The 25,434-nt window shown below is 33.2% G+C and overlaps 1 protein-coding gene and 2 pseudogenes across 3 annotated transcripts in view; 2 read left to right on the top strand and 1 right to left on the bottom strand.

Moving 5' to 3' along the window:
- MSH2 (mutS homolog 2) overlaps nt 1-25,434 on the top strand; it is a 62,573-nt gene that overhangs the window by 3,370 nt on the left and 33,769 nt on the right. For all 3 annotated transcript variants that reach the window (XM_039887224.1, XM_039887222.1, XM_039887223.1), the window contains 6 exons: nt 954-1,108; nt 3,711-3,989; nt 4,970-5,116; nt 8,730-8,879; nt 9,352-9,485; nt 20,389-20,588. In XM_039887224.1, the coding sequence (XP_039743158.1) occupies nt 954-1,108; nt 3,711-3,989; nt 4,970-5,116; nt 8,730-8,879; nt 9,352-9,485; nt 20,389-20,588 (1,065 nt within the window). The remainder of the gene's footprint in view (nt 1-953; nt 1,109-3,710; nt 3,990-4,969; nt 5,117-8,729; nt 8,880-9,351; nt 9,486-20,388; nt 20,589-25,434) is intronic.
- LOC120622210 (uncharacterized) lies at nt 10,208-10,326 on the bottom strand (annotated as a pseudogene).
- LOC120622451 (uncharacterized) lies at nt 24,243-24,361 on the top strand (annotated as a pseudogene).

Raw genomic sequence — 25,434 nt, 5'->3', positions numbered from 1 at the left:
GGATAGGGGAAATAAAGTATATGTAGTCATACTTTGTGAATGGTATTGTTAACTGACACAACCAACCGGGGGGTAGTCCGGTAATATTTATCAAAATCACACATATATTTTAATAAAATTAAGTTTTAGGACTTTATCTCACAGATATACTCACATGCTTGGAGAATGAAAAACATACAAGACTGTTATATAGCACTGTTATAATAGCAAAGACTAAAAACAATCTATATGTCCACCAGTAGGAGACTAAATTATAGAACATCCTTAGAGTCATTGGATTGTTTACAGCTATAAACTGAAAGAAGCTGATTGAGTACTGCTAGAACAATTTTAATTTAACAATTAAAGTTAAAAATATCAAGATGCAGAACAATGTGTATAGTATGCAACTATTTTTAGAAAAGGAAAAAAGTAATGCTTTATATTTACTGTGTGTGCATAGACTGGGCATATGTTATATAAACTGATAACACTAGAGTGGTGAATGGAGACTCTGCTGTACTTTTTTGAACCTTTGAATTATGTGAATATATTACCTGGAACATTTTGTAATGAATAAGGACTAATTCATTTTTTATGGACCTTTTGAAAAAAATTCTATACAAATACTATATAGTTATTGTATAAGACTTGTATTCAAACTTGTGAAAAACAAAATGAGAAAGAATAAGTAAGGTTACTTATATATCTTTACTCATTCTTTTGTCTTCATATCTTACTGATTTTTTATTTAGCTCATAGGCTCCACAGGAGCAGGGGGGCTATGTCTATTCACCATTTTATACTTCAGCGAAAGTCCCTAGGATATATAATAGTGCTTGATAAAGTTTATTGAATGAATGAATTACTGAGAGAATAGTTGTGGCTTGGGGAAGGGAACATTGTGTTAGGTACTTGCAACACATTACTTTAAATCTGTAACATATTTTTAATTTTTTTTTTTTTTTTTTTAGGAGCAAAGACTCTAGAGAGTGTTGTGCTTAGTAAAATGAATTTTGAGTCTTTTGTAAAAGATCTTCTTCTAGTTCGTCAGTATAGAGTTGAAGTTTATAAGAATAGAGCTGGAAATAAGGCCTCCAAGGAGAATGATTGGTATTTGGCATTTAAGGTAATTATCTTTTCAATTTATTTTTTTAAGAATAGATAAAAATTAAAATTTAATGTAATTCTTCTGTGTTTTAATATTTTAACAAGGTGTGATAGCAAAACGCTTTGAGAAACTTTAATATTCTTTAGCATTTTTTTTAAATTACAGTTTAATAGCAGCTCAGAAATTTAGTAGATCCTTATTATGAGTGCAGACACGATGATCTTTGTCACTGTTCCTGAAACATAAATGATAAATAGCTGTTAAAGTTGAATACAACATTAAAGATTTGACTTTACTGTTTTTGAAGTAATTTCACAAATTTACAATATTCTAAATATCCCTATTTTACACATTTATAATGTGTACATGCCTTACTCTTCCATTAGATTATAATTTTTTGTAAGTCTGGAACTTTAATGGTTATATTCTGTGGTGTGCCCAGAAAGGCTCGTTGACGTGCATGCTTCTAATGCCTTCAAGGAGATAGTGCTATTTTCTTTTATTTAATATCTGTCTTCCTTACTAGTCTGTAAAAGTCATGGTTTTGTTAGTTCATACAAACCTGCACGGAATAGGTTCTCAGTAAATACTGGAAGAAATTAATGGTTAAAATGTTACTGGGAATGTGAGATTTATTCTTTAATCATAGAGGAAATAAGCATGTAGTAAGGAGGACAGGGCTCTGGGCTGTAGTTAGCAGTTTTCATTTCTTCTCCTTTGCTCTTTTCATTTCTCTGTTTGAGTGACCTTGATAAATTTCCCAACCTTTTCCTATATCTTTTTCTTCATAAACAGTAAAATTTGGAGGTTTTCTTTAAAAACTTTTTTATTATTATTAATTTAAAATTAGGAGGTTTTAAAGAAGCTTTCCCACTTGAAAGTCCTGTGAGTTTTTTCTTGTGCAGTTTAACGTACTATTTAAACATTTGATGTTGGTATTGCTTCAAATATAATATTTTCAATCTTCATTCCATATCCTCTTCCCCACCCCCCAATTTGTAAATGTAGACATTTACCGAAGATTATATCTGGGAGAATTTAGCATTCTACATTATGGAAATTCTGGGAATTTTCATTGCTACTATACTGAGAAAAGTGGATCTTTAAAAGTTTTAGCCTATGTCTTGAAAGATTTTAATAGAAAACTGAGGATACCACAAAATGGTATATTTTGTCTCATTCCTCACAGAACTCAATTAGTAACAACAAAAAAATGTGGAATCATAAGTTCAAATGATTACCATGATTATCAGTCTCTCACACCTTGTTCCTTTATATCATATTAGAATCCTGCAAAATGAATTCTTTTTAATTCCTTTTAGGTTAGGGGAAAAAAATGTTAAAATATGTATCTTTATCAGGTTAAAAAGGTGGCATCTTCATCTTGACATTTAAGAAATTCAGATCTAAAATTGTTAAAACTAATTTATTTTTACATTTTTTAGCTTATTGATTCTGTCGTAAAGTATTGGTGATACTTGAAATAGTTGATCTCCATGATTGATTTCTTCATATGTTCAGATCAGAAAAGGACCTTGGATACCATCTAGTTTAGGATTACCAGTCGTATCATTTTCAAGGATTCCCAATTTTATTAGCAATTTTCTTATCTACTGGTTCACTTTTGAGAGTTTTTTTAAAGGTGTCCTTTATAACCTGTGCATGTAATTCCAAAACATGTATGTGAAAATATGATTTTACATTTATTATCAAATCAGTGCTTTTTTTTATTTGAATATCCAGTAATAATTTTCCATTTTACTTGGGATCCAAATTTTAGTCAACAATCCGTAGTTATAAGAGATTCAGAATCATATTGTGAAAAGATAAATTATTTTCATGGTTTTGATGCTAATGACATTTAAGAACTATTGATGGCTACTTGGTTGCTTAAGTTTGGCTGTCATTGTTCTCATTGGACTATTTGTGACTATATAATGTTTCATCCCATGGTTATCGGTTGCCCCAGAATACCTCATATTAACAGCAACTTATCAGTTGGTCAGGTTGAAATATTTAGTGTCACCTGCTGACTTGTCTAGACAAAAGCAAAGAACTTGACCCTTTTTACAATAGAGATATTTAACCTTTTTGAAATATTGAAAATAGGTCAAGGATCCTTTATTTGGAAATCACCAATTTAGAACAATCTGTATTTTACACATAAATATACAGAGAGGTAACTTTTCAAGGTCAGTATTTAAGCTAATAATACTCCTCTCCTATATGGTATAGCTACGTAGTGATATCTGATATGTGCAACCAATGGATAGTTTGGCAGAGTGTAAAAATTTAAGCATAGTATTGACAGGATTATTACTTTGGGTTCCTTAATGATTATGTATGTATAAATCTAGCTGCCATATTTCAAACCATAATTACTTATGATACCATTATTTTTAGATGTGCTCAAGTGTTCTGAAAATAATTGGAAAAGCAGAAAGGGTATTTTATAGAAAATTGATAATTATTGGAATATATGGTTATAAGCAATTTTTTTTTTTTTTTGTAAGTAAACATTTTGTTAATAAAATCTTCCAGGTTGGGTAATTCTTGTTCACTAGTAAAATTTTAAAGTACATTCAACAGTTTCTTAAACTTTTTCTTTGTTTTTGCTTAGGCTTCTCCAGGTAATCTTTCTCAGTTTGAAGACATTCTCTTTGGTAATAATGATATGTCAGCTTCCATTGGTGTTGTGGGTGTAAAAATGTCAACAGTTGATGGTCAAAGACAGGTTGGAGTTGGGTATGTTGACTCCATACAGAAGAAGCTAGGACTATGTGAGTTCCCTGATAATGATCAGTTCTCCAATCTGGAGGCTCTTCTGATTCAGATTGGACCAAAGGAATGTGTTTTACCAGCGGGAGAGACTACTGGAGACGTGGGAAAACTGAGGCAGGTAAGAGAATAAAGTCTAGCTATAGAGGAGAAACCAAGCCTAGAAAGGCTCTTAATTAACATGATACTGTTTTCTTTAAGGGAAAAATATTTAAAAGTAAAAAAAATTTTTAATCTAATTACAGTAATGTTTTGTTTTGAGGGATGTCTTGTTGTTTATCTTTGACAGAAACTTTGTGTCTTTAATAGGACTTTAGAATAAGCTCTTTCTTATTTAAGACTCATTCTGCCTCCACTCATTCCTCCTCTCTCCCTCCATTCTTTCCTTCCAAAAGAGTTAACAGAATCCAGGCATAAAAGGTCTGAATCAAATCATAATTGATAAAAGGAATGCTTTCACAGTTCAGGGGGGAAAAGAGGTGATTTAGGGCCTAAAAAAAATAAAACCGTTACCACGTTAGCATGGATATTTATCAAAAAAATAAGATGCAATTCTTCAGGATTATTTTTAATAGTTTGAGTGGAACTTCAGCCTCATTTTACTGATTCTTTTAACAAAATTCTGATTATGCCATTTGTATAAGTGTATGGTTTATTATTTAGATATTTCTTAAGGAGTCTTGCTTGTATTTCCTAAGGATTCTTTTGTTTTTTTTTGTGGGCCTCAAATACCATAAGAACTGCTTGAGAAATAATAAATCAGCGATGGGCATTTTTAGCATAGGTAATATCTAAATAACTTTCTAAGACTATTATTTTAAGTTTAAGTTTTAATTATAAGTTTATACTATTGTGACTATTTTTTGAAAGCTTTATGTGAACATAATTTTAAATATTCATGAAAATTTAGTTTGTAGATTTTTAAAAATATGTGTTAATACATAATATGTTTTATCAATGTCTTGCATGTTGTGTAAAACTTTAAGGTGGGGTAGGAATTTGTTATCTGTTGTCACTTTATATTTGTCATTGTTATGGTTTTCTTAATGCTTTTCTCATTTTTTTTCCTCATAGTAATTTAAAATATTTTTTGTAAAATAGGTTATTCAAAGAGGAGGAATTCTTATCACAGAAAGAAAAAGAGCTGACTTTTCCACAAAAGATGTTTATCAGGACCTCAACCGGTTGTTGAAAGGCAAAAAAGGAGAACAGGTGAATAGTGTTGTCTTGCCGGAAATGGAGAATCAGGTATGTGGATTACAAATGTGAATTTATCTTAAGTTATAATAGTGACTTTTTAAGAATGATGTTCTGTCACATATATTTCAAACCTACACTGGGGATCACGGATATTAAGCTTACTTTATCCATAGTGAAGCTTGTGAAAAACTCAAGGAAATGACTAGAAAAATCTAAACATAACTTTAAATATAATTAATCATAATTACACAACATATATCCCTGGGGCGTGGAAGAGTTTTATGTGTTTCATGTTTCAAGTTTTATGTTGGTTTTATGTGAAAGAGTCTGATTACTGTCAGTTAAATATGTGAGATAGCATAGTGACTAGAGAGGGGAAAAGGCTTACCAAAGTTTTATCATGTACAAGCTGTAAATTACCTTTCTGAGAGGCAGTTTCATTATCTGTTAAATAAGACTAAAAATTCCTGTCTTAAGGATTGTTATGGAGATTAGGTAGTAATAAGGGTAGAAGTATATACAGCATATAATTGCATAAACAATTTGGTTCAAAATTGGCACTGGTTATATATGTTTAGTAGTAGAAATGAATATGCAAACAATATAACTGGGATTTTAGGTGTTTATAATTTATCTTATTCAACTCTTCAAGGTTGGTATGGCTTAAGAGATATTTTTATGGTAAAATATTGGAAACTTGACGAGATATTTGTGTGGGTTACCGAAATAAAATGAAAAATTCTATTGTATGTTTAAGACAACAGACTTCCTAATTTATAATTTTCAAAGTAGATTTCAAACTAGAATGAACTGAGGCTATTATGACTTATGATTTTGCAGTGATTGCTTATCAGTTAATAGTTTGATCCTTATAATTAGGTTTTTGTGTGATATAATCAGAAGCCAATATGGATGAGCAATAATTCCAGTATTAGAGAAATTTATCTTACTATTGAAAATCTGAAGAAGTTTTTAGGGTTACTGAAAAGTGTTTTTATTTGTACCTCCTGGTGACATAGGAAATTCTCATGACAACCTTATATATTTGGTAGAGTTTGGCAAGGTCAGCTACATTGCTATGTCATTAGTTAGGGAAAATACGTACATTTACACTGAATCTAGTATCAAGTATATTTTAATAAGTTTAATTTGTCATTGGGCTGTTAATTTGATATCCTGAGCTTCTTTTATGTTCAGTACAGGCAGGCATACCTCAGAGATACTGCAGGTTCAGTTCAGACCACCACAGTAAAGCAGATTTCTCAATAAAGCGAGCCATGAATTTTTTGGCTTCCCAGTGCATATAAAAGTTATTTTCACGCTATACTGTAGACTATTAAGTACAATAGCATTATGTCTAAAAAAACAGAGTACATACCTTAATTAAAAATAACTGTATTGCTAAAATTCTAACCATCATGTGAGCCTTCAATGAGTCATAATCTTTTTGCTAGTGGAAGGTCTTGCCTCTATGTTGATAGCTGCTGACTATGGCTTGGCAGTTTCTTAAAATAACATAGTGAAGTTTGTCACATTCATTGACTTTTTCTTTCACAAACAGTTTCTCTGTACCATGTAATACTGTTTGATAGCGTTTTACCACAGTAGAACTTCTTTCAAAATTGGAGTATATCCTGTCAAACCCTGACACTTTATTGACAAGTTTATGTAATATTCAAAATCCTTTGTTGTCATTTCAACAATCTTCTCTTTGTTCATCTATAAGAAGCAGTTCCTCCTCTGTTAAAAGTTTTATGAGATTGCAGCAATTCAGTCATATCTTCAGGCTCTGCTTCTTAGTTTTCTTGCTATTTCCACCACATCTGTAGTTACTGCCTTCATCGAAGTCTTGAACTTTTCAAAGTCAATCTTGAGGGTTGGAATCATCTTCTAAACTCCTGTTAATGTTGATATTTTCACCTCTTTCCATGAATTAGGAATGTTCTTAATGACATGTAGAATGGTGAATCCTTTCCAGAGGATTTTCAATTTACTTTGCCCAGATCCATCAGAGGAATCTATCCATGGCAGCGATAGCTTTAATAAATGTATTTCTTAGATAATAAGACTTGAAAGTTGAAATTACTCTTTGATCTGTGGGCTGTAGAATGGGTGTTGTGTTAGCAGGCATGAAACAACATTAATCTTGTCAGTATACTTCTGTCAGAGCTCTTGGATGGCCAGGTGCATTGTCAATGAATAATAACATTTTGAAAGGAGTCTTTTTTTCCTGAGCAGTAGGTCCCAATAGTGGGCTTAAAAATACTCAGTAATCCATGTCGTAAATAGATGTGCTGTCATCTAGGCTTTGTTCCTTTTATAGAGCACAGGCAGAGTAGATTTAGAATAATTCTTAAGGGCCCTAGGATTTTTTGAAATAAGCGAGCATTGGCTTCATTCAGCTTGGTCACCAGCCACTTCAGACCCTACCAAGAGAGTCAGTCTGTCCTGTGAAGCCAAGTATCGACTTCTCTCTAGCTATGAAACTCTTACGTGGACTCTTCTTCCAATATAAGGCTGTCTCATCTGCATTGAAAATTGGTTGTTTAGTGTGGTCACCTTCATTAATTAGCTAGATCTTCCAGAAAACTTGTTGCAGATTCTATATCAGCACTTGCTGCTTCACTTTGCACTTTTATGTTAAGGAGATGGCTTCTTTCCTTAAACCTCTGCTAGGTTCAGACTTTTCTTCTACAGTTTCCTAACCTCTCTCAGCCTTTTGTAGACTTGAAGAGAATTAGAGCCTTGCTTTGGATCAGGCTTTGGCTTAAGGGAATGTTGTGGCTGGTTTGTTCTGTCTAGACCACTAAAACTTTCTCCACATCAGCAGTAAGGCTGTTTAATTTTCTTATCATTCATGTGTTCACTGGAGTAGCACTTTCAATTTCCTTTGAGGGCTTTTTCTTTGCATTCACAACTTGGCTTAACTGTTAGGTGCAAGAGGCCTCAGTTTTCAGTCTGCCTTGGTTTTCGACATGCCTTCCTCACCAAGCTTAGTCATTTCTAACTTCTGATTTAAAGTGAAAGACATGTGACTCTTCCTTTCACTTGAACACCTAGAGACCACTGTAGGGCTATTTATTTATTTATTTATTTATTTATTAAAATTTATTAAGTTCTTTGGGGTAACATTGGTTAAGAACATTATAAGTATCCATGAAACAAAATAAGCACCTTAAAGACCTTTTTATGCTCCTTTAGTCATTACCCCCAACCCAGGATAACCCTGGTTCTTCTGACAGTGTAGATTAGTTTATATTAATGGAATCATATAGTGTATACTCTTTTGTGTCTGGTTTCTTTTTCAATATTATGTTTGTGAGATTTATCCATATTGTGCGTAGTTGTGGATTGTTTGTTCCTATATCTATTGTGTATTATTCCATAGAGTGAACATGGCAGACTATCCACTTTGCTGTTAATGAGCATTCAAGTATTTTTCACTTTTGGCTATTATAAACAGTGCTATTACAATAAATTTTCACTTTATGAAAATCCTTTTTTAATCTTAAGAGATTTAATTAAACTTTAATTTTTCTTGGTTTGGAAAGGAACAGCAAGGAAAATGATATGTTTGGAATTTATTTTTATTTTGCCATTTGTTTTAAAATCTCTAGAATTCTAATGATAGCAATCTTCCATTTTAAATTCTTAATCTTAGGTTGCAGTTTCATCATTGTCTGCAGTAATCAAGTTTTTAGAACTCTTATCAGATGATTCAAACTTTGGACAGTTTGAATTGACTACTTTTGACTTCAGCCAGTACATGAAATTGGATATTGCAGCAGTCAGAGCCCTTAACCTTTTCCAGGTAAAACAACAACAACAACAAAAACAAAAAGTACATGGATTAAAAATATTGAATGGTTAAAAAAATGATTTCTCTGATATATCCTGCAGAATCTTACTAAAGAGCTTAAATGTTTTGAAATATTATCCTTAGATAAGTAGTTCTGTATTATATTTTTCTAGTTGTAAGCTATATAAATAGTATTTGTCCTGGCTTTATTAATAATTTTTTATATTACAGCAGTTTTTAAAAATTACATCCTAATAAGTTTTATGTGTAAAACTGCAGTAATAATAAGTAGTTTTGGTTTGGGGAAAAATACACAGCAGAAAATACAGATTAACGGGTTGAAATTTTTATTTTTGGAAGAAATTTTATGCAAATTTCTCATTGTTGAAGAATATTAAGTGTTTTTGTTCCCAAAATTATTTTTATGGTATAGTAAGATTTTCACTAATGAGCGTGCTATTCTGTTTTATTTTTTGTTTACTAGGGTTCTGTTGAAGATACCAGTGGATCTCAGTCTCTGACTGCATTGCTGAATAAATGCAAAACCCCTCAGGGACAAAGACTGGTTAACCAGTGGATTAAGCAGCCTCTCATGGATAAGAGCAGAATAGAAGAGAGGTATATAACTAGTGTATACTTTTATTAGCTTTGATTATACCACTTATCTTAATACCTGTTTTTGCACCTATATTTTAGCATCTATCTGCATGGAGAGCTATGTAGTAATAGAGTCTTAATGACTTAGATTGTTTAACTTATTTTCTTAATTATGCTATAAAAAAGTAAAACATTATTGGAGAGATGGCATGGGTGATGTTTCAGAGCATGAACTTGGGAGCCAGAGTATCTTGTTTCAGATTATGGCTTTGCCACTTATTATCTGTCCTCTTGGGCAAGCTAGTCAATCTCTGTGTCACAGTTTCTTCAGTTTTAAAATGACAGTAATAACATAAACAATTCATAGGGTCGTTATGAGGATTAGATGATTTAATATATGTAAAGTAATTTGAACAAGATCTGGTACATAGAAAGCACTCTTAGTTATTTTAGGAAGAATTTATTTAAGGCAGCCTAAACATATATTACAGAAAATATTTAAAATTTGGAAAATAAAAGAAAAAGTTATATAATCCTGCTACTCTAATATGATTAGCATTTGAGTATATTTTATTTTTATCTTTATTTTTGATGAGTTTTAAAACATTTTATTTACTCATTCATTCATTCATTCATTCATTCATTCACATTTTTTATTTATTTTAGGCAAGACAACCCTTGGTTGACCTTACAGATTGCAAGGACCTTGTCAGTTTACAGTCCCTTATTTTTTTTATTTTTTACGCCTACAGCACCTGGTCTTCCTAGGTGGTCTCCTATCCAAGTATTAACCAGGCCCAACCCTGCTTAGCTTCCGAGATCAGATGGGATCGGGCTTGTTCAGGGTAGCATGGCTGTAGATGAGTTTTAAAACTTTTAAATGAAATATATACATAGGAGCACAAATCCTAAGTGTGTAACTTGATGGATTTTCACAAAGTGGCCATATCAGTGTTATAACACATAAGTCAAGAAACAACATAAATAGCATCGCAGAAATCCCCTCTTCACTCCAAGAGTAATCACAGATTAATTTTGCCTGCTTTTGAACTCCGTAAATGTCATGATCTTACATAGTAAATTCTTATGTTAACCAGTCTTTTCTAAAAATAGTCATAATCCTAATAGTTTTGTGCCCTAGTTTTCTTCCCAGTTTTGCTTATAAGTATTTTTTAGTATTGCTGTTTTATCTTCATATTCAGAAGTACATAATTTTTTACTGATTGAATGCACTTTAAGTTTTCCAGTAATTAGGTTATTTCTAATGACCTAGTGTTTTCTATTTGGTAAGTTAAGATATTGCCAGAATGGGTAAAAGTTTCAATATTTTTATGGCTTTGATGTTGTCAAATCATTCAAGAAATTTGTTGAATACTTAGAGAACACTGATGGTATATAAGAGCAAAATAATCTCATGACCCTTTTGGAAGATGCCAGGCAAACATAAAGTAGTTGATCAGTGTTGTAAGACACCCTATAAATAATAAGCAAGGTAAGTGTTGATCCTGTAGATTCCAAAAAGCTTTACCATAAAAGTGACTAAAGACGTTAGCCAATTGTGGGTATTCTGATATTTTATTGAAAATGCAGAAGTTGAAATGTTAAGGTAACTTTCTGAAGCCAAGTTTGTTGGGGAAGAAGAGTAGGATTTAGTGACTTAAATAGGAAGGATTAGATATTTGCAAGTAATTAAGGCAGTTTGTAATTTTTTAATTTTAATTATTTGAGTAACTAAGTACAATTCTAGCTGTCAATTCAGAACAGGAGTACTTATAGTGATAAGTTTGCTACCCTGGTCTCCCAGCTCCCCAGACCCTTTCCTCAGGGCCTCAGTGTTATACTGCAGCTCCAGGGACACTTATCATACTCTATGTGAGTCGCCACCACTGCCCTAGAAACAACCAGTCTTATCAGTTCATTTAGTGTCCTCTCATGGAAAGTCTGGCTAAACAAGCAAAAATTTATGTCTCTTCTTTCATCTTTTAGTTGTTTTTTTTTTTTTTTTTTTTAAAGAAATAGCAGGTATTGTAAATAAGTCTCAAGCTCTGGAAAGTTGGTTATATTTTTAACTTTGGGCTTGTGGGAACAGAGCAATTGTCAGTGGACGACGCCTTACGACTTAACAACTAGAGCATGTATGTATTTATATTAAGACCTTTTAGAAACCTGAGGAGTCACTTACATATTATTACCAGAGTAACAAATTATTTAGAAGGCAAGATACCAAATTAGATTTTCTGTTAGAGGGTAAATAAAAGTTACTTTAACATTACATAACGGTAATTTCCAAAATCTAGTGGTTTTACTAGATTTGTTAGAAATTACACTGGTGAGGATGGCTTTATGAGTCAGAAGATCTTTTTTGCACCTGTAGGATAAGATGATATATTTTCTCCTTTTTATCTTGGTGAGAATTTTCTTTCTTTTTCTTTTTTTAAAGCAAGTAGGAAGGCCTGTGGTTTTCAAGGCTAACTGCTGAAATTCCACAGTAGGAAGAAAAAGTTATATAATCCTTATGTAGGCTTTTGTTTGGGCAGTCTCTGTTTCTCAACTCTCACCTGCTGTGATACCTCATGTTGCCTTCCTGGGGTTTTCAGGGCAAATCTGTGATTTCTCTTAAGCATTTAGGAGTGATCTTTTTCAGGGTTACATGTCAAATCAAATTTTTCTGTTTCTTACTGTCATTATTGTTTCGAGGTGACTTTCCAGAAGAGAATATAGTGGAAATCTCTAAACCCTGAAACTGTGAGGAGTTAATTTTAAATTGAATTCCATTAAGGAAAGCAAAGAGTTTTCTATTTTTATTAGAGCAGACATAGGGACAGGTGTGACTAGATTTTTGAGTTTGGTGCATATATCTTATCAAGGACTATAGCCCAGTGATGGATTCAGGAATAATGATGAAAATGGGATTACAGCTGTCCCTCCATTTACACAGTGCTTTTATTATGCAAATTTTTTATACATGATAAATATTCCCCCCATTTACATGGACTTTTTATACGCGGTTTCCACTTACGTGGTCTCATTTAGGTGATTTTTTTTTTCATTTCCATTATTGGTGATTACTCTTTCTAAAAAACAATAACTTAACTCAGCAATTTACAAAGAACTAATACTAATACACAATTATTAATGATCTTCCTGTTCATTGGATGGCAAATAAAAAAGTATAGGTGACTACTGATGTTTTTCGGGATTGGTTTTACAAATGTTTTGCTGTAGAAGCTGAAAATTATTTGAAGGAAAAATGTATTTTAAAATAATTCTACTTTTAGATAATGTATCTGATCACACAATTTAGAACATCCATATATAAAAGTTGTATATTTGCCACCAAGTATAATTTCCTTAATCCAACCTATAGATCAAGGCATCATATCCACCTTTAAGATTAATTATATTAAACAGAGTTTTAGTGGTATTTTTAATAAACTTGAAAATAATGAATCACTTACAGCAGCCTGGAATAAATTCACAATTTAAGTTGTATCAAGAACATTGCTTTAGCTTTGAGTTCTACAAAGCCGTCAACTTTAAATGCTTATTGGAAAGCAGTATGGCCAGAAGTGATTGTACCAGGGAATATGGCTCCAAAAACTGAAAAGGGAATAACTGGCATTATTAATTTATTAAACACATTTCAAGAAGAAGGCTCTGACAATTTGAATGTAGATATTGATGAATTACTAGTTGATCACGCATTAATTAATAATTAATTCACTTGATATCTGAAGCATATCCTGTCCATGAATATGGCAGTGATCTTGAACCAGTTTCATTCACTGCGGAAAATATTTACAGCTCTTCAATTGGCCACAAAAACTAGAAACTGCAATTGTATTCATCCAAACATCCAGCAAGCCTTAAAATTTCTAACAAATTTTTTTAAATGTTATAGTGAATATCAAAGAATTTATGAAAACTTAGCAAAAGATAGGATTGGAAAAAGAGCATCCAAAAACATAAACATAAATAATAAAACCAAAGTGATACTTCCAAATATTTCGAGTGAAGCAGATAGTGACTTTCTGCCAATTAAAAAGAGAAGGTTGATAGCTTTAGATTATAGTGCAGACACTGACAACAAATAAAATTTATTTTGATTTTTCTGAATTTTCATTAGCATTTTTGGTGAAAATATGTGAAATATTTTTATGATTTATATTGGCTTATTTCTTTAGTACTTTTTTTCATACTGGTAGACTCTGCACAGTTTTCTTCCATGTAAAAAAAAAATGCGTGGAATGGGTGGATCATCTGCATAAATCGAGGGATGGACTTTTAAATAATTGTCAAGTGATTAGAAGGAAGGAGGGCGATAAGACTGGTATTTACTTTATTATGCTTGGCACTTTGCTAAGTATCTCATGTTTGTCACCTGTGATATGATTGGGGCTGGATTTAAAAGCCAGGCCATCCTTACCCAGAGCCCAGGCCCTTAATTGCTGTACTGTATTTGTTGCATCTATCGATTGTATTTAATTTTACCCAAATTGGATTTGGATTTTCATGAGAAATGAAACTCATTATTTTGGCTTTTATTTAAGTTACATCTGTGGAATCACTTTATCTGTTGCACTGCTCCTCTTTCCAGTCATTAAAGCCTGTTTGCACTGAGTCCACAAATACTTTTTAGCTAATGGCTTAAATACTTTTATCTCTACTGAGAATGTTGTTACGTTTTATGAGTGAGTTTCTAGGTATGTCCTCCTTTTTAGTACTTTATCAATCAAACTAGAAATTATAGTAAGAACTTTGTTCATATTACTTTTTTTCACTTGTTTTCTGATAGGTCCCAAGAGTCCTCAAGTACTCTAGGACTGTTGCTTTTAATCTTGTAGGGTAGTTTTTTGTTTTTTGTGTGTGTGTGTGGTGTGTGTGTGTTTGGTTTTTTTTTTGGTCTTTCCTTGGTAATTTTCCCACATTTTTTCAAAGAATTCTCTAAAGGACATTGAAAGTGTGTTACCATGTGAAATACTTCACTCTTATAAAATTGTTGATGAAATAATTTGCATATATTAAGTTTGGTATTCTTAGTGCCTTCTATTTTAAAGTCAAATTTATTTTTATTGTTTTAAATTCAAGCAAAAATTTTTTGCCTGGCATTTAGATTGGGTAAACAAATTACTGGACAGTTTTTGATGTTACCGTGACTGACTTTGGCAAAGCTTGACTAGATTTCAAGTGTTTTAAATTGGGGATAGGAGATGGTAAGATAGTAACATACTTTTTAAAAACGACAGCAAATGATGGCTGTTTTAATATGTGGCTAGATAATCAACATTCTGAATGAACTCATTTGGCATATAACTCCTGAACTCCTTTTAAAAGTCAACATTCAGGAGAACTCGGAGAAAATTCTCACCATTTGTGGAACGGTGAACCACAATCAGCCCTCAGTCCCACACTAAACAAATTAAGAGCATTATCAGATGGATGACACCATGCTAGGAACAGTCTGTTCTTTTTATTAGTTGTTTTGAGTTTTTTAAATTAAATATTGAATAACTACAATAAAATATTGCTTATGAAGTATGTAGAAGGTATAAAGAACGTTACCATTAACCTCTGTTATTTCTTATATACCCCTCCCTGATCTTCTTACTTTCTTTTCCCTTTGAGAAAGCACTATCCTGGATTTTATATTTTGCTCTTTTTTATAGCTTTATCACATATGTCTAGTGAATGTTGCATGTTTTTAGACTTTATCCTATGGACTAGTATTACATGTCTTTTACGACTTCTTTTTGATCTACCTCGTATTCATTGTAAATGTAATTCATTTTCATTGTTGAATATGTTCCATTAATATACCATAATTTCTAATATCATTTTACAGTTGGTAGACATTTGGGTGGTTTTCATTATTACTAACAATATGATTACTTTCTGTTGCTATTTTGCAGAAATTTAATTTTCATTTAGTTTACTAATATCTTAAGGAATGTTCACATCAGTGTTGAATGTATCTGGCTTATAATTTTCCTATTTTGCAATGACAACCTTAGGTTTTGCTATCAAGGTTATTCTTGCTTCAAAATAAGGTAGAGAGTGTTCCCTCCCTTTTTCATTTCTATAATCTGGAATAGTTTGTGTAACACTGGAATTACTCGTATTCTTGGTAGGTGGTGAGGTTTGCCTGTAAAACCATTTTAGTTTGGTTTTCTTTTTGAGAGAAGATTTCAAACTACTGACTTAGATTTTTAAACTATTATAGGGTTACATATTCAGTTTTCTTGTTTTTTATGTAAGTTTCTTTCTATATAAAATTTAATTTGATTAATGTAGCAGTCTTATTAGAAACATAAATCTCTAAATAAAAATACGGCTCCTGTAAATTTAGAGATCGTGGTGGTGCTTATGTGATAGTATATCGTGCTTTTTGAGGCATTGTACTCCTAGGGTCTCTAGACTTTCTTCCAGGTTATGTTATCCTTTCGTGCAAGGATATCTTTAGTTAGTAATTCATGTTTTGTGGAAACAGGTATGGAGGTCATACAGTGAGTGTAGTTTCTATGAAACCGTGAGATATTGCTCTGGCCTCTGAAGAACAGGAGGGTTTTCTGTCCATTGCTTTTCAACCACAAAGGTTGAAAACAGATGCCTCTGTGGAGACTTCTAAATCAAGCTTAGTGGAGACTTCTTTATTCTGGTCTCTAGGCTGATCTGCAAGCGTCTTTGAATTTCATTTGCCGTCCTATCCAGCTTGCACCACAGAGGCATCTGTTTTTTCCAGTGATTTCATGGGGACCATAGGATTTCTTGCTCCATTGGCCCTTTGTCATCTTGGCCTCTCTTTCCTTAGCTTTCTTTCCAATTAAATGTTGCTGGAGAAGGTCATGTAATGCTGATTGGACCCACTGTATTTTCAAGCTGTCTAGCTTTCATTGCTATGTGGTATTACTTTATAACACGACTTATTATAGTGACCAATCCAACATTTTTTACTTTTTCCCGAAAGCCTTCAGCTGCCTCCTGCCTCTAAGTGATGATGTCCTCCTTAATCCTTACAATCTCAAAGTATATCTATATTTTCAGTCTTTCACTCTTGACTCTTTCTCAGAAGAAGAAATAATGCTTTTTGTTTTCCAAAGCCAAGGGCCTTTCCATTTTACCTCTGATTATTGTTTTTTCCTATTCTCTGTTTCAGTTTTCTTTTCAGTGCATTCTCTGCTTTTCTCTTTTGAAGTCTTTACTTTTCCCTTCCAAGTATTCTCTCTAGAATCCTCTCACTGTAAACCCTAATTATTCAGAATATAGGCAAATGAAATACCCCAAAATGAAGTTTCTCAGCTCCTATAGGAATTCCTTGCTTTCTTATTCATATCACATCTCATTGCATTTTGTATGTCATTGTTACTCAGCACTAACTGTAAGATGGAGCATGTCCTTGTCCTCCACTAGATTGAATCTTCCTTGAAAGCATGTTCCTCTTTTATGCCTTTCCAAAATTTTATTTTAATCTTCTCAGACTTTGCAGATTATCTACTACTTAACGTATTAATAAATAAGTGGCTCTGATTGCATTAAACTATGTGAAGAACAGATAAGAGACTCAGAAACTTGTTATTGCAGGTCTTTAGGTACCACATTTGTTCTTAGCCATATCAATATGCTTTCATGAAATTCCAGTCAACTGTTTTTACAATGAGAGACCAGAAATGCTAGTTTTAAAGAAAGGACAGAATGTTGATTTTTAAAAGTACAAAAAAAATCCATTATTAATTTTATAATTTAATCTGTTGGAATTTTAGAGATTAACTGACCCAGAACATCTTGTATTCCAGTCAGCTTGCAAATTTGTATATCAAATTGTATTTAGCTGAGTAATTTAATTGGGTAGAATTGACAGGTATACTATGTTATGCCAACAGTAACTTTAGTACTTCTAAAATTGTGATGTAAAAGTGGCATTGTCGGTAGAAACAGCACAGCAATCTTTTAAAAAAAAAAAAAAGTCTGTTAGCCAGAACATAAACTGACACTGTAACTAATTCTAAATGGCATACTGAATAGAGTTGTGAAACTAGCAATTTATTGGGCTTTAATAATGATAGCCAGACCAAAGACTGAGGGGGCTGTGTATATTGCCCTGTCCTATGTGTTTTAGAAGTTTTGTCCTTCTCTTGATGTTTTACTTTTTAATAAAGCTTATTAGAACTTTATACCCTTGCACAGTGTTAATTACTTATGATTCATTCTCTAGTCAGTTTGAGAGGGAACAGTGATAATATACTAGGAACAGGAAAGAAGCATATAATCTTGATCATAAATATCTTTTCTATGTATTTTTACCATTTACCTGAGAGTGTTCTGAAAACTTGAGATTTTAGGGAAAGAAGAAGAAGAAAGATAATGGGTAGGTCACCTAGCATCAGGTTTCATCCTTTCTTTATCCCTTACACCTCTCTTTCCTCTTTATCATGAGAACTCAGGAATTTCTTGTGATTGTTAGGACTCACACTTTTCTCAAACTGTTGTGTGCATAAGAACCTCTTGAGAAGCTTCACTGAAATTTCACAGCCGGGACCCTCCCCCAGAGACTCTGTGTTATTACCCACCTCCAGGTGATTTCGATGCTGATGATTTTGGGCCATACTTAGAGAACCCCAAGTAGAGACAGACTTAGCTAGGAAGGCACACATTTGCTTTTTTTTGCATTTTGTAACTTGGCTGCATCTGTCTCTCATTTTTGCTTTGTTTTTTTAAATGCCATAGAAATTTTTTCTGGAGCAGTAAATTTATTTATTCTCTATGTTTGTTTATAGCCCCAGTGACTGGTTCATAATACAAGCTTGGTAGCAGATTATTTTCCCAATAATTTGGCACTTGCCACAACAGGTGTGTCTGCTGCCAGCTGCCTAGATATTATCATGACATTCTATAGAGTTTTAGTTATTTTTCTCTTTATTTTCATCTTTAAAAAGTGAATTTTTGATCAAGTTCTTTTAAACTTGTAGTTCCCAACCTGGGGCAGTTTTTCCCTCCAGATGACATTTGGCAGTATCTTAGAGACATTTTTGGTTGTCACACTGGAGAAAGTATAATAGTGGGCGAGAAGCCGAGGGTGCTGTTAAATACTACACAATATCTTCTTACGACAAAGACTTATGTAGTCCAAAATGTCAGTATTGCTAACATTGAGAAATAATTTGCTGGATGAATATTTTGATGATGCAGGAATTGTAAATGTTGATGGAGAGACCAATAAATAGTTAAAAGATTTAGAAAGCTGATTTGTTTTCTTGCTTTATTCCTGTGTAACTTTAGGGTTAATTTACTGCATATAGTTTACAAATATAAGGGAAAGGTTGCTCATCTGATATCCTTTTGACCTTGTGTCCATGGCCATTTTCCCTACCTTTGATTGTTAAAATTGACCTTTTAGCTAATAACTTCAATAACATTTACAACATTGTTTTTCCTTTTTTGGTGGGGAGGGAGTCATTTTAATATTTTACAAGGAACAGATCAGCAGAACAAGATTATATCAGATAGCCCGTGTACAGTAGTTGCAGCTTACATACAACATTGTTTTTCAAACTGCAAGTTGTGACCCAGTAGTGGGTTGTGAAATTAATGTAGTGAGTGACAACCAGCATTTTTGAAAAGTTAAATATGAGAAAAATAAAATCACATATGGTAAGTGTTTTGTGACACCTATTTTCATTATATTTTGTAAGGGAGGAAAATTTCTCCTGCTACCCTCCTCCTGGGTTATCTGACTGGGGCCCTGTGGATTGGACTGACAAAAGACAGATTAACAAGAGAAAAACAAGTTTATGCTTACAAATAGGAAAACTCAGATGAGTAACTCCAGGGTTGGTTAAAACTTGGGCTTATGTAGCATTTTAGCAAAAGAACAATAAATTTTTAGAGAAGCTACAAGAAGAGGAAAAGGATTTTGAGTTTTAGGGATGCAAATTGTGGGAAGGCAAATATTTGGGGAAATAATGGTAAATAAAGGTTTGTTAGTAAAGTTTGTTATGTAGATTCTTCTGCTGCCATCTTCCAGCTGATAAGGGTCTAAAGTTGTCTGGGGAGTGGTTAACTTTTGTTTTTGCTGGTAAAGAAGGAAAGGGAGAGCACCTTTATAAATTTCTGTCCAGCTTTTATGCAAATAGGGAAAAGGCAAGGCAGAGAGCTTTTCTTTTTTCTGCTTCTTCTCAGTTATCTTCAATTGAAAATGGTCCTTAAGACGAAGTGGCTTATTTTGAGGTGGTATGTTCTGCCCCGTACAATATCTATGCATGCATGTGCTGGGTCATGATGTAAAAACAATCCTTGCTATGGATTACAGTGAAAAATAGCCATCAGTTCCGGTAAATTGCAAAAGCAATATGAGCTGCATGTTTTATAGTTCTTGAAATAAGCTAAGATTTTATTTGTTGACTTTGGGAAGCAACAAACTTATTTCAGTTTTTTTAATTAGAAAATTTTGGCTTTGTCCTGTGAAGTAATTTTAGAATGTATGCTGAAAATTTATATGACCTCTGACAGAATAAGTATTGGATTTTTACAACCTTCTTAAATTTGTAATTCTGTTTCATTAAGATCATTATTTACATGTGTAGTATGTATCAGTAACAACAATGTGCCAGTAATAAAATTCTTCTAATTAAGAAATATCAGTTTGCTGAAAGGCAAACAAAATTGGCTATTATTTCAGTATCTTATGATGCTACTTAACTAAACATTAATTTAGTTATTAATTAATCAGAAACTGCTTATATTATAGTGTTACAGAACTTTTATTTCTATATAAAAGCTAACATTTCTGTAAAAAGCTAACATTTCAGAATAGGTTCAAGCTTCTTACTGGAATTTTTTAGTTGATTTAGTTGAGACTTATGTACCTAGTTGGCAGATTTTAATTTTATACTAAAATATTTGAGATTAATTCTAGTGTAATTTATTTCAGACTGAATTTAGTGGAAGCTTTTGTAGAAGATGCAGAATTGAGGCAGACTTTACAAGAAGATTTACTGCGTCGATTCCCAGATCTTAACCGACTTGCCAAGAAATTTCAAAGACAAGCAGCAAACTTACAAGATTGTTACCGACTATATCAGGGCATAAACCAACTCCCTAGTGTTATAAGTGCTCTGGGAAAATACGAAGGTAATAAAATGATTTTGTTTTTATTTTCCTTCACACTCTATAAAATTAGCAAATGTGCTGTCCTTATATAGCAAATGTGGTTCTGTTGATTCTAAGTTTTTCTAATAATAGGTTTGTATTGACCTATAGCTACATCACAGAGATCATGAGACAAGTTAGAATTTCTGCTTTTTAGAAATAAACACTAGGGTTACTGCATTTATTAATAGGTCTATTGCACTAATAGTGGGAGTTGAACAGGGTTCATTTGCTAAAGAAGACTCTCAAAATAAATGTTTACAAATCTACAGGAAAATGATACAGTCAGCAGCAGCAGGGAAGTAGGGATGTGCATGCCTCACAACAAGGGGGCCTGAGAGGTCAGGTGCAGGTTTCTCCCTAGTGTCCTTCCTTTTGAGAGGGCTGTGGTGAAATGCACTTTCTTAGATTAGGGACCACCGGCATGTGCAGAGCTCCTTGGAACCAGGGAGCCTAAAATGGAGTCTTGGCTGGACTTTTTAATATTTGTTTTACTGGCCTCATGGGTATATTCCTGTCCTATAACTAGCTTCTACAAGTAGAGCCCTCTGGGGTTCTCACTGACAGTGGATACAGATCCTCAGTCACAGTAAACAATGCTGAAAAGCTGAACAAACCACCCTGAATATCTTGGGACCAGTCATTACAAAACAACACAATCAGTATGTTTGTCGCCTTGACCAGTGTTTGTTGCTATGCAGGAACTTGTAGAAAACTGCACAGGCTAATTCCAGGCCTGCTGGAATTCACCTTTCTGGCACACCTGTGAAAGAAAGTTAAGAGAAAGAGTCTTTGTGCTCTCTAACAGGTTAAGTCAAAGTGAAATAAGTTATCAGAATTGAGTGAGCAAAGTCACATATCGTTAATAATGATAGTATTGGTAGGTAAAATCAACTTGCTTTGCAAGCATAGCTCTTAAGTGAACATAAATTTCTATAGCAGATATTTTAGTAATTGTAAAGTATATGTTTAATTATTGAGCATTTGAAGTTTCAGAGTTAAAGATCAGCATCCCTTAGAACTAACCTTAAAACAAACCTTTCAATATTATGCAAAAGCTTTATTCTTTTGCAGATAGACTTGAAGAAACAACGTTAGATGATAGAATATAAAATAAGTATAGATTTAATCTAAATTTAATGGTAACCTTTTATCTCATAGAATGTAAAAAGATAACTAAGTACTTATCTTCTCAAAGTACCATTGTATAAAAACTATTCCTGTTCTAGTCAAGGCTCCTCATTAGACTGATGAGACTTAAATGCCCTTGCATTTAGCTCCACCAAAGTAGAATTAAAGAAAATGAGTTTTTTTTTTTCTGTTTTCCCACTTCTTTAGTGTGGCTTAGGATACCATTTACCTTCTTTGTGCCTCGGTTTCCTGATCTTATAAATGAATGTCTTCTACTGCTATCTTTTCTGATTCTGTATCCTCCAGCCCTGTTTCAACAGTACCAACTGGAAACACCAGTATTAGGGTTACAATCAGGGTACAGTTATGGAGATTGGCTCTCTGATTCACTCCTAACCATTTACATTGGCTTTTTTGAACCTTTTTTCATATATCTTTTTCCTCACAGAGTAAATAAATATCCTTTTTTTCCCCTGAGAAAAGTACTGGCCTTGAATTGGAAACTCCCTTAATTTTCTGTCCTTCATGTCCCCACCCCACCCCTTTGCTTCTTATCTCCCACTTCCTTTTAATCTCTACTGGCTCTTTACCACAAAGTATTTTAAAAATAGTTCATATCTATCCTATTTTTAAAAAGGAATCTTTGTGCATGTGTCCTCTTCTTGGGCCACCTATATTTTTCTCTTTTTATTCCCAGGCAAATTTCCAAAGCCTGCACTGTTATCTTTCATTCACTCAACTCGCTTCCGGCCCTGACCACAGTACTGAGTTGGCATTTTCTAAGTGACTTACTTGTTCCTAAATCCAGCAAACATGGTCCATTTCCCATCTTAACCAGATTTCACTGCTGAATTTGACAATCTTTTTTTTCTTCAATTTTTTGAAATGTATTAACGTATAGCACATTTGTTTAAAGTGTACAGCATGATTTGATATATTTATTGTGAAATGATTACCACAAAACATTGTTAACATCCATCACCACACATGATTACAAATCTTTTTTCTTGTGATGAAAACTTTTAAGATCACTTTTAGCAGCTTTCAAATATACAGTACAGTATTTTTTTTTAAAACTATAGTCACCATGCTGTATATTATGTCTTCAGGACTTATTCTTGTAATTAGAAGTTTATACCTTTTGACCACCCCCTGCCTCTGGCAACCACCAGTCTAGTCTGTTCTGTTTCTGTGAGTTTGGTTTTATTAGATTCCACATATGAGTAAGATCATACAGTATTTGATTTCCGTTATATATATATCTATAGACACACACACACACCACATGTTTTTTATTCATTTATCTGTCAATGGACACTTAAATTGTTTCTATTTCTGGGCTGTTGTATTTGTTTCCTTTGAATATATATATCTAGAAGTAGAATTGCTGGGTCACATTTTCCTATTTTTTGCCTCCTTCTTAAGAGATCACCCCACCTTGCCCCCGTTCTGTTTTTGGCCTTCTTTTCACTCAGTATCAGGAACTTCAGAGCTGGGGTTCTTGAGTGAATTCTTCGAAGTGTCCTGAAATTTTATGCAAAATTTTGTGTATACATATTTTTTCTGAGGAAAAGATCTGTAACTTTCATCAGATACCTCAAAGTATATGTAACCCTTGCGCGCCGCCCCCCCTCCAAAAATAAAAAGGTAAGAAAGTGGTGCTCTGCACATTCCTTGGGTAATCTTTCTCATTCCCTGGGGTAAACATGGAAGTTGGGAATTGGAGTTGAGAGTAGCTTGGCTCTCTTCCTCAACTTCCCTGAAAATATGTGGCCTAATATATTCGATTAGAGTTTTACAACATGTCAGGAATTCCCTACTTTTTTTGGTGTAACACTTAAGTTATATAGATCTGTGAGAGATCATAACATTATCTAAATCAAGTGCTTCACATTACCAGTTTGGCAACTGATGTCCAGTTGAAGTCGCTTAGCCTAGAAAATATTATAGGAGGAACACCAGACCGTTCCAGATGTCATCGTGTTCATTTCTTTCAGTAACACGGAACATTGGAGACCCTAGGTGTACGCGCTCGTCATTGAGAACCTAACTGGCCTCTCTTGAGTTTTTTTAAAAAACAACAGAATGGAGTTTTGCACAGTTTAGCATAGCTCCTTAGTCTACTGATTTCATAAAGAAAGCCAAAAGAAGGATAATTTATGAAGAAAATAAATGGAACGTACTATCTTTAAAAGCAAAATCATGACTTAAAATTTAAAAAAATATATTAGTATACTGCTAGAAATTGAGTATGTTCTCCTGACATTTTGTGGTGATTTTGGTTTTTTGAGTAACTCCACATTTAGTGATGTCTTAATGTTATTCCTGAAAATAATAAATTCATAGACAGCAGAGGGCAGCAACAGTACAGAAAGTAGATTTGTATTGAGTGATGAAAGCTCTGCTCTAACTCACCTTCTATCAGAAATAGCTGTTTGAAAAATACATTTGGCCTCCTTATTCCTCATTTCTTTTAAAAAGTTTAAGTAAATTGAAAAGTTGAGGGTCTACGGCCATGCAACCCTGAACAAGCCCGATCCCGTCTGACCTCGGAAGCTAAGCAGGGTCGAGTCTGATTAGTACTTGGATGGGAGACCATCTAGGAAGACCAGATAATGTAGGCGTAAAAAATTTAAAAAAATAAGGGATTGTAAACTAACAAGGTCCTTGCAATCTGTAGTCAACCAAGGGTGCTTGCCTAAAAAAAAAAAAAAATTGAGGTAAAACCTAAAATAATGGTATTATGGATTTAGGGCAAATTTCTGATAGTGCCTAAAACAACTCCTCTTTAAGTATGCATGTTATTTTATTGATGAATTTTATTGTAACAGCTTTCATACTAAGGTACATATAACTCTTCCCTCTCCCCTTACCTAATTAATCATATAGTGCTATTTAATATACTTCTTAAATACCCCATATTAGCTATTTTCCCTCCCCTGGTCTGTGCATCCCCCTCAGTGAACTCTTAATAATCTTATTGCTTATCTGATCATGTAATTTTTACCCACTTCAGTTTGGAACTCTTTGTTTCCCATAACCTGTAGGAAAGAGTCCTTCCTTTCCAGAGCTTGGCTGCTGCTTTCTGTTCAGCCTCCCTGACAGTACTTCACCTACACCTTCTGCCTCAGTACAGTAGTTCCAGTCTCCAGACATGCTGTGCCCTTTGATGCTTTCGTGCATGTTTTCCCCATCTTAAATGTTCTTTACTACCATGTCCACATGATGAACCCCTATGAATGTTTTCAAGATTAAGCTCAAATGTTACCCTTTTCATGAAGCTGTCTCATACAGAGCTGAAAGTTTCTTTCTCTGGTTTCTATAGCACCTTGTGCTTATCTCCATTACTTTTTTAGCACTAAATAACATAGTAAGTTAATCTAATAAGTAATCACATTTTTAACTTGATTAGCTTTCTTCTAAATGGAAGATAATATAAAAGCAATTTATTTGGCATTTATGGAAAGGAATCTGCGTTACTAATTTAGTATTTAGTGATTTTTTTAAACTTTAGCCTGTGAAGTTGCTATTTAGAGTTGGTTGGAATTTGTATTTTGGAGATATTTTCTTTAAATTTCATCTTTATCAGTTTATAAAAGCAACATAAATTGTAGGTAGTTATTATACCTTCCAAAGATAATCATCATTAAAGATAATCATTTGTTATGTGTTGTTTCATTTTTTAAACAAAATTATA

This window comes from Pteropus medius, unplaced genomic scaffold (assembly GCF_902729225.1).
Source record: "Pteropus medius unplaced genomic scaffold, Ma_sr-lr_union100, whole genome shotgun sequence".
NCBI lineage: Eukaryota > Metazoa > Chordata > Mammalia > Chiroptera > Pteropodidae > Pteropus > Pteropus medius.
The sequence above is the reverse complement of the archived record's forward strand: the minus strand, read 5'-3'. Positions and strand labels throughout refer to the sequence as shown.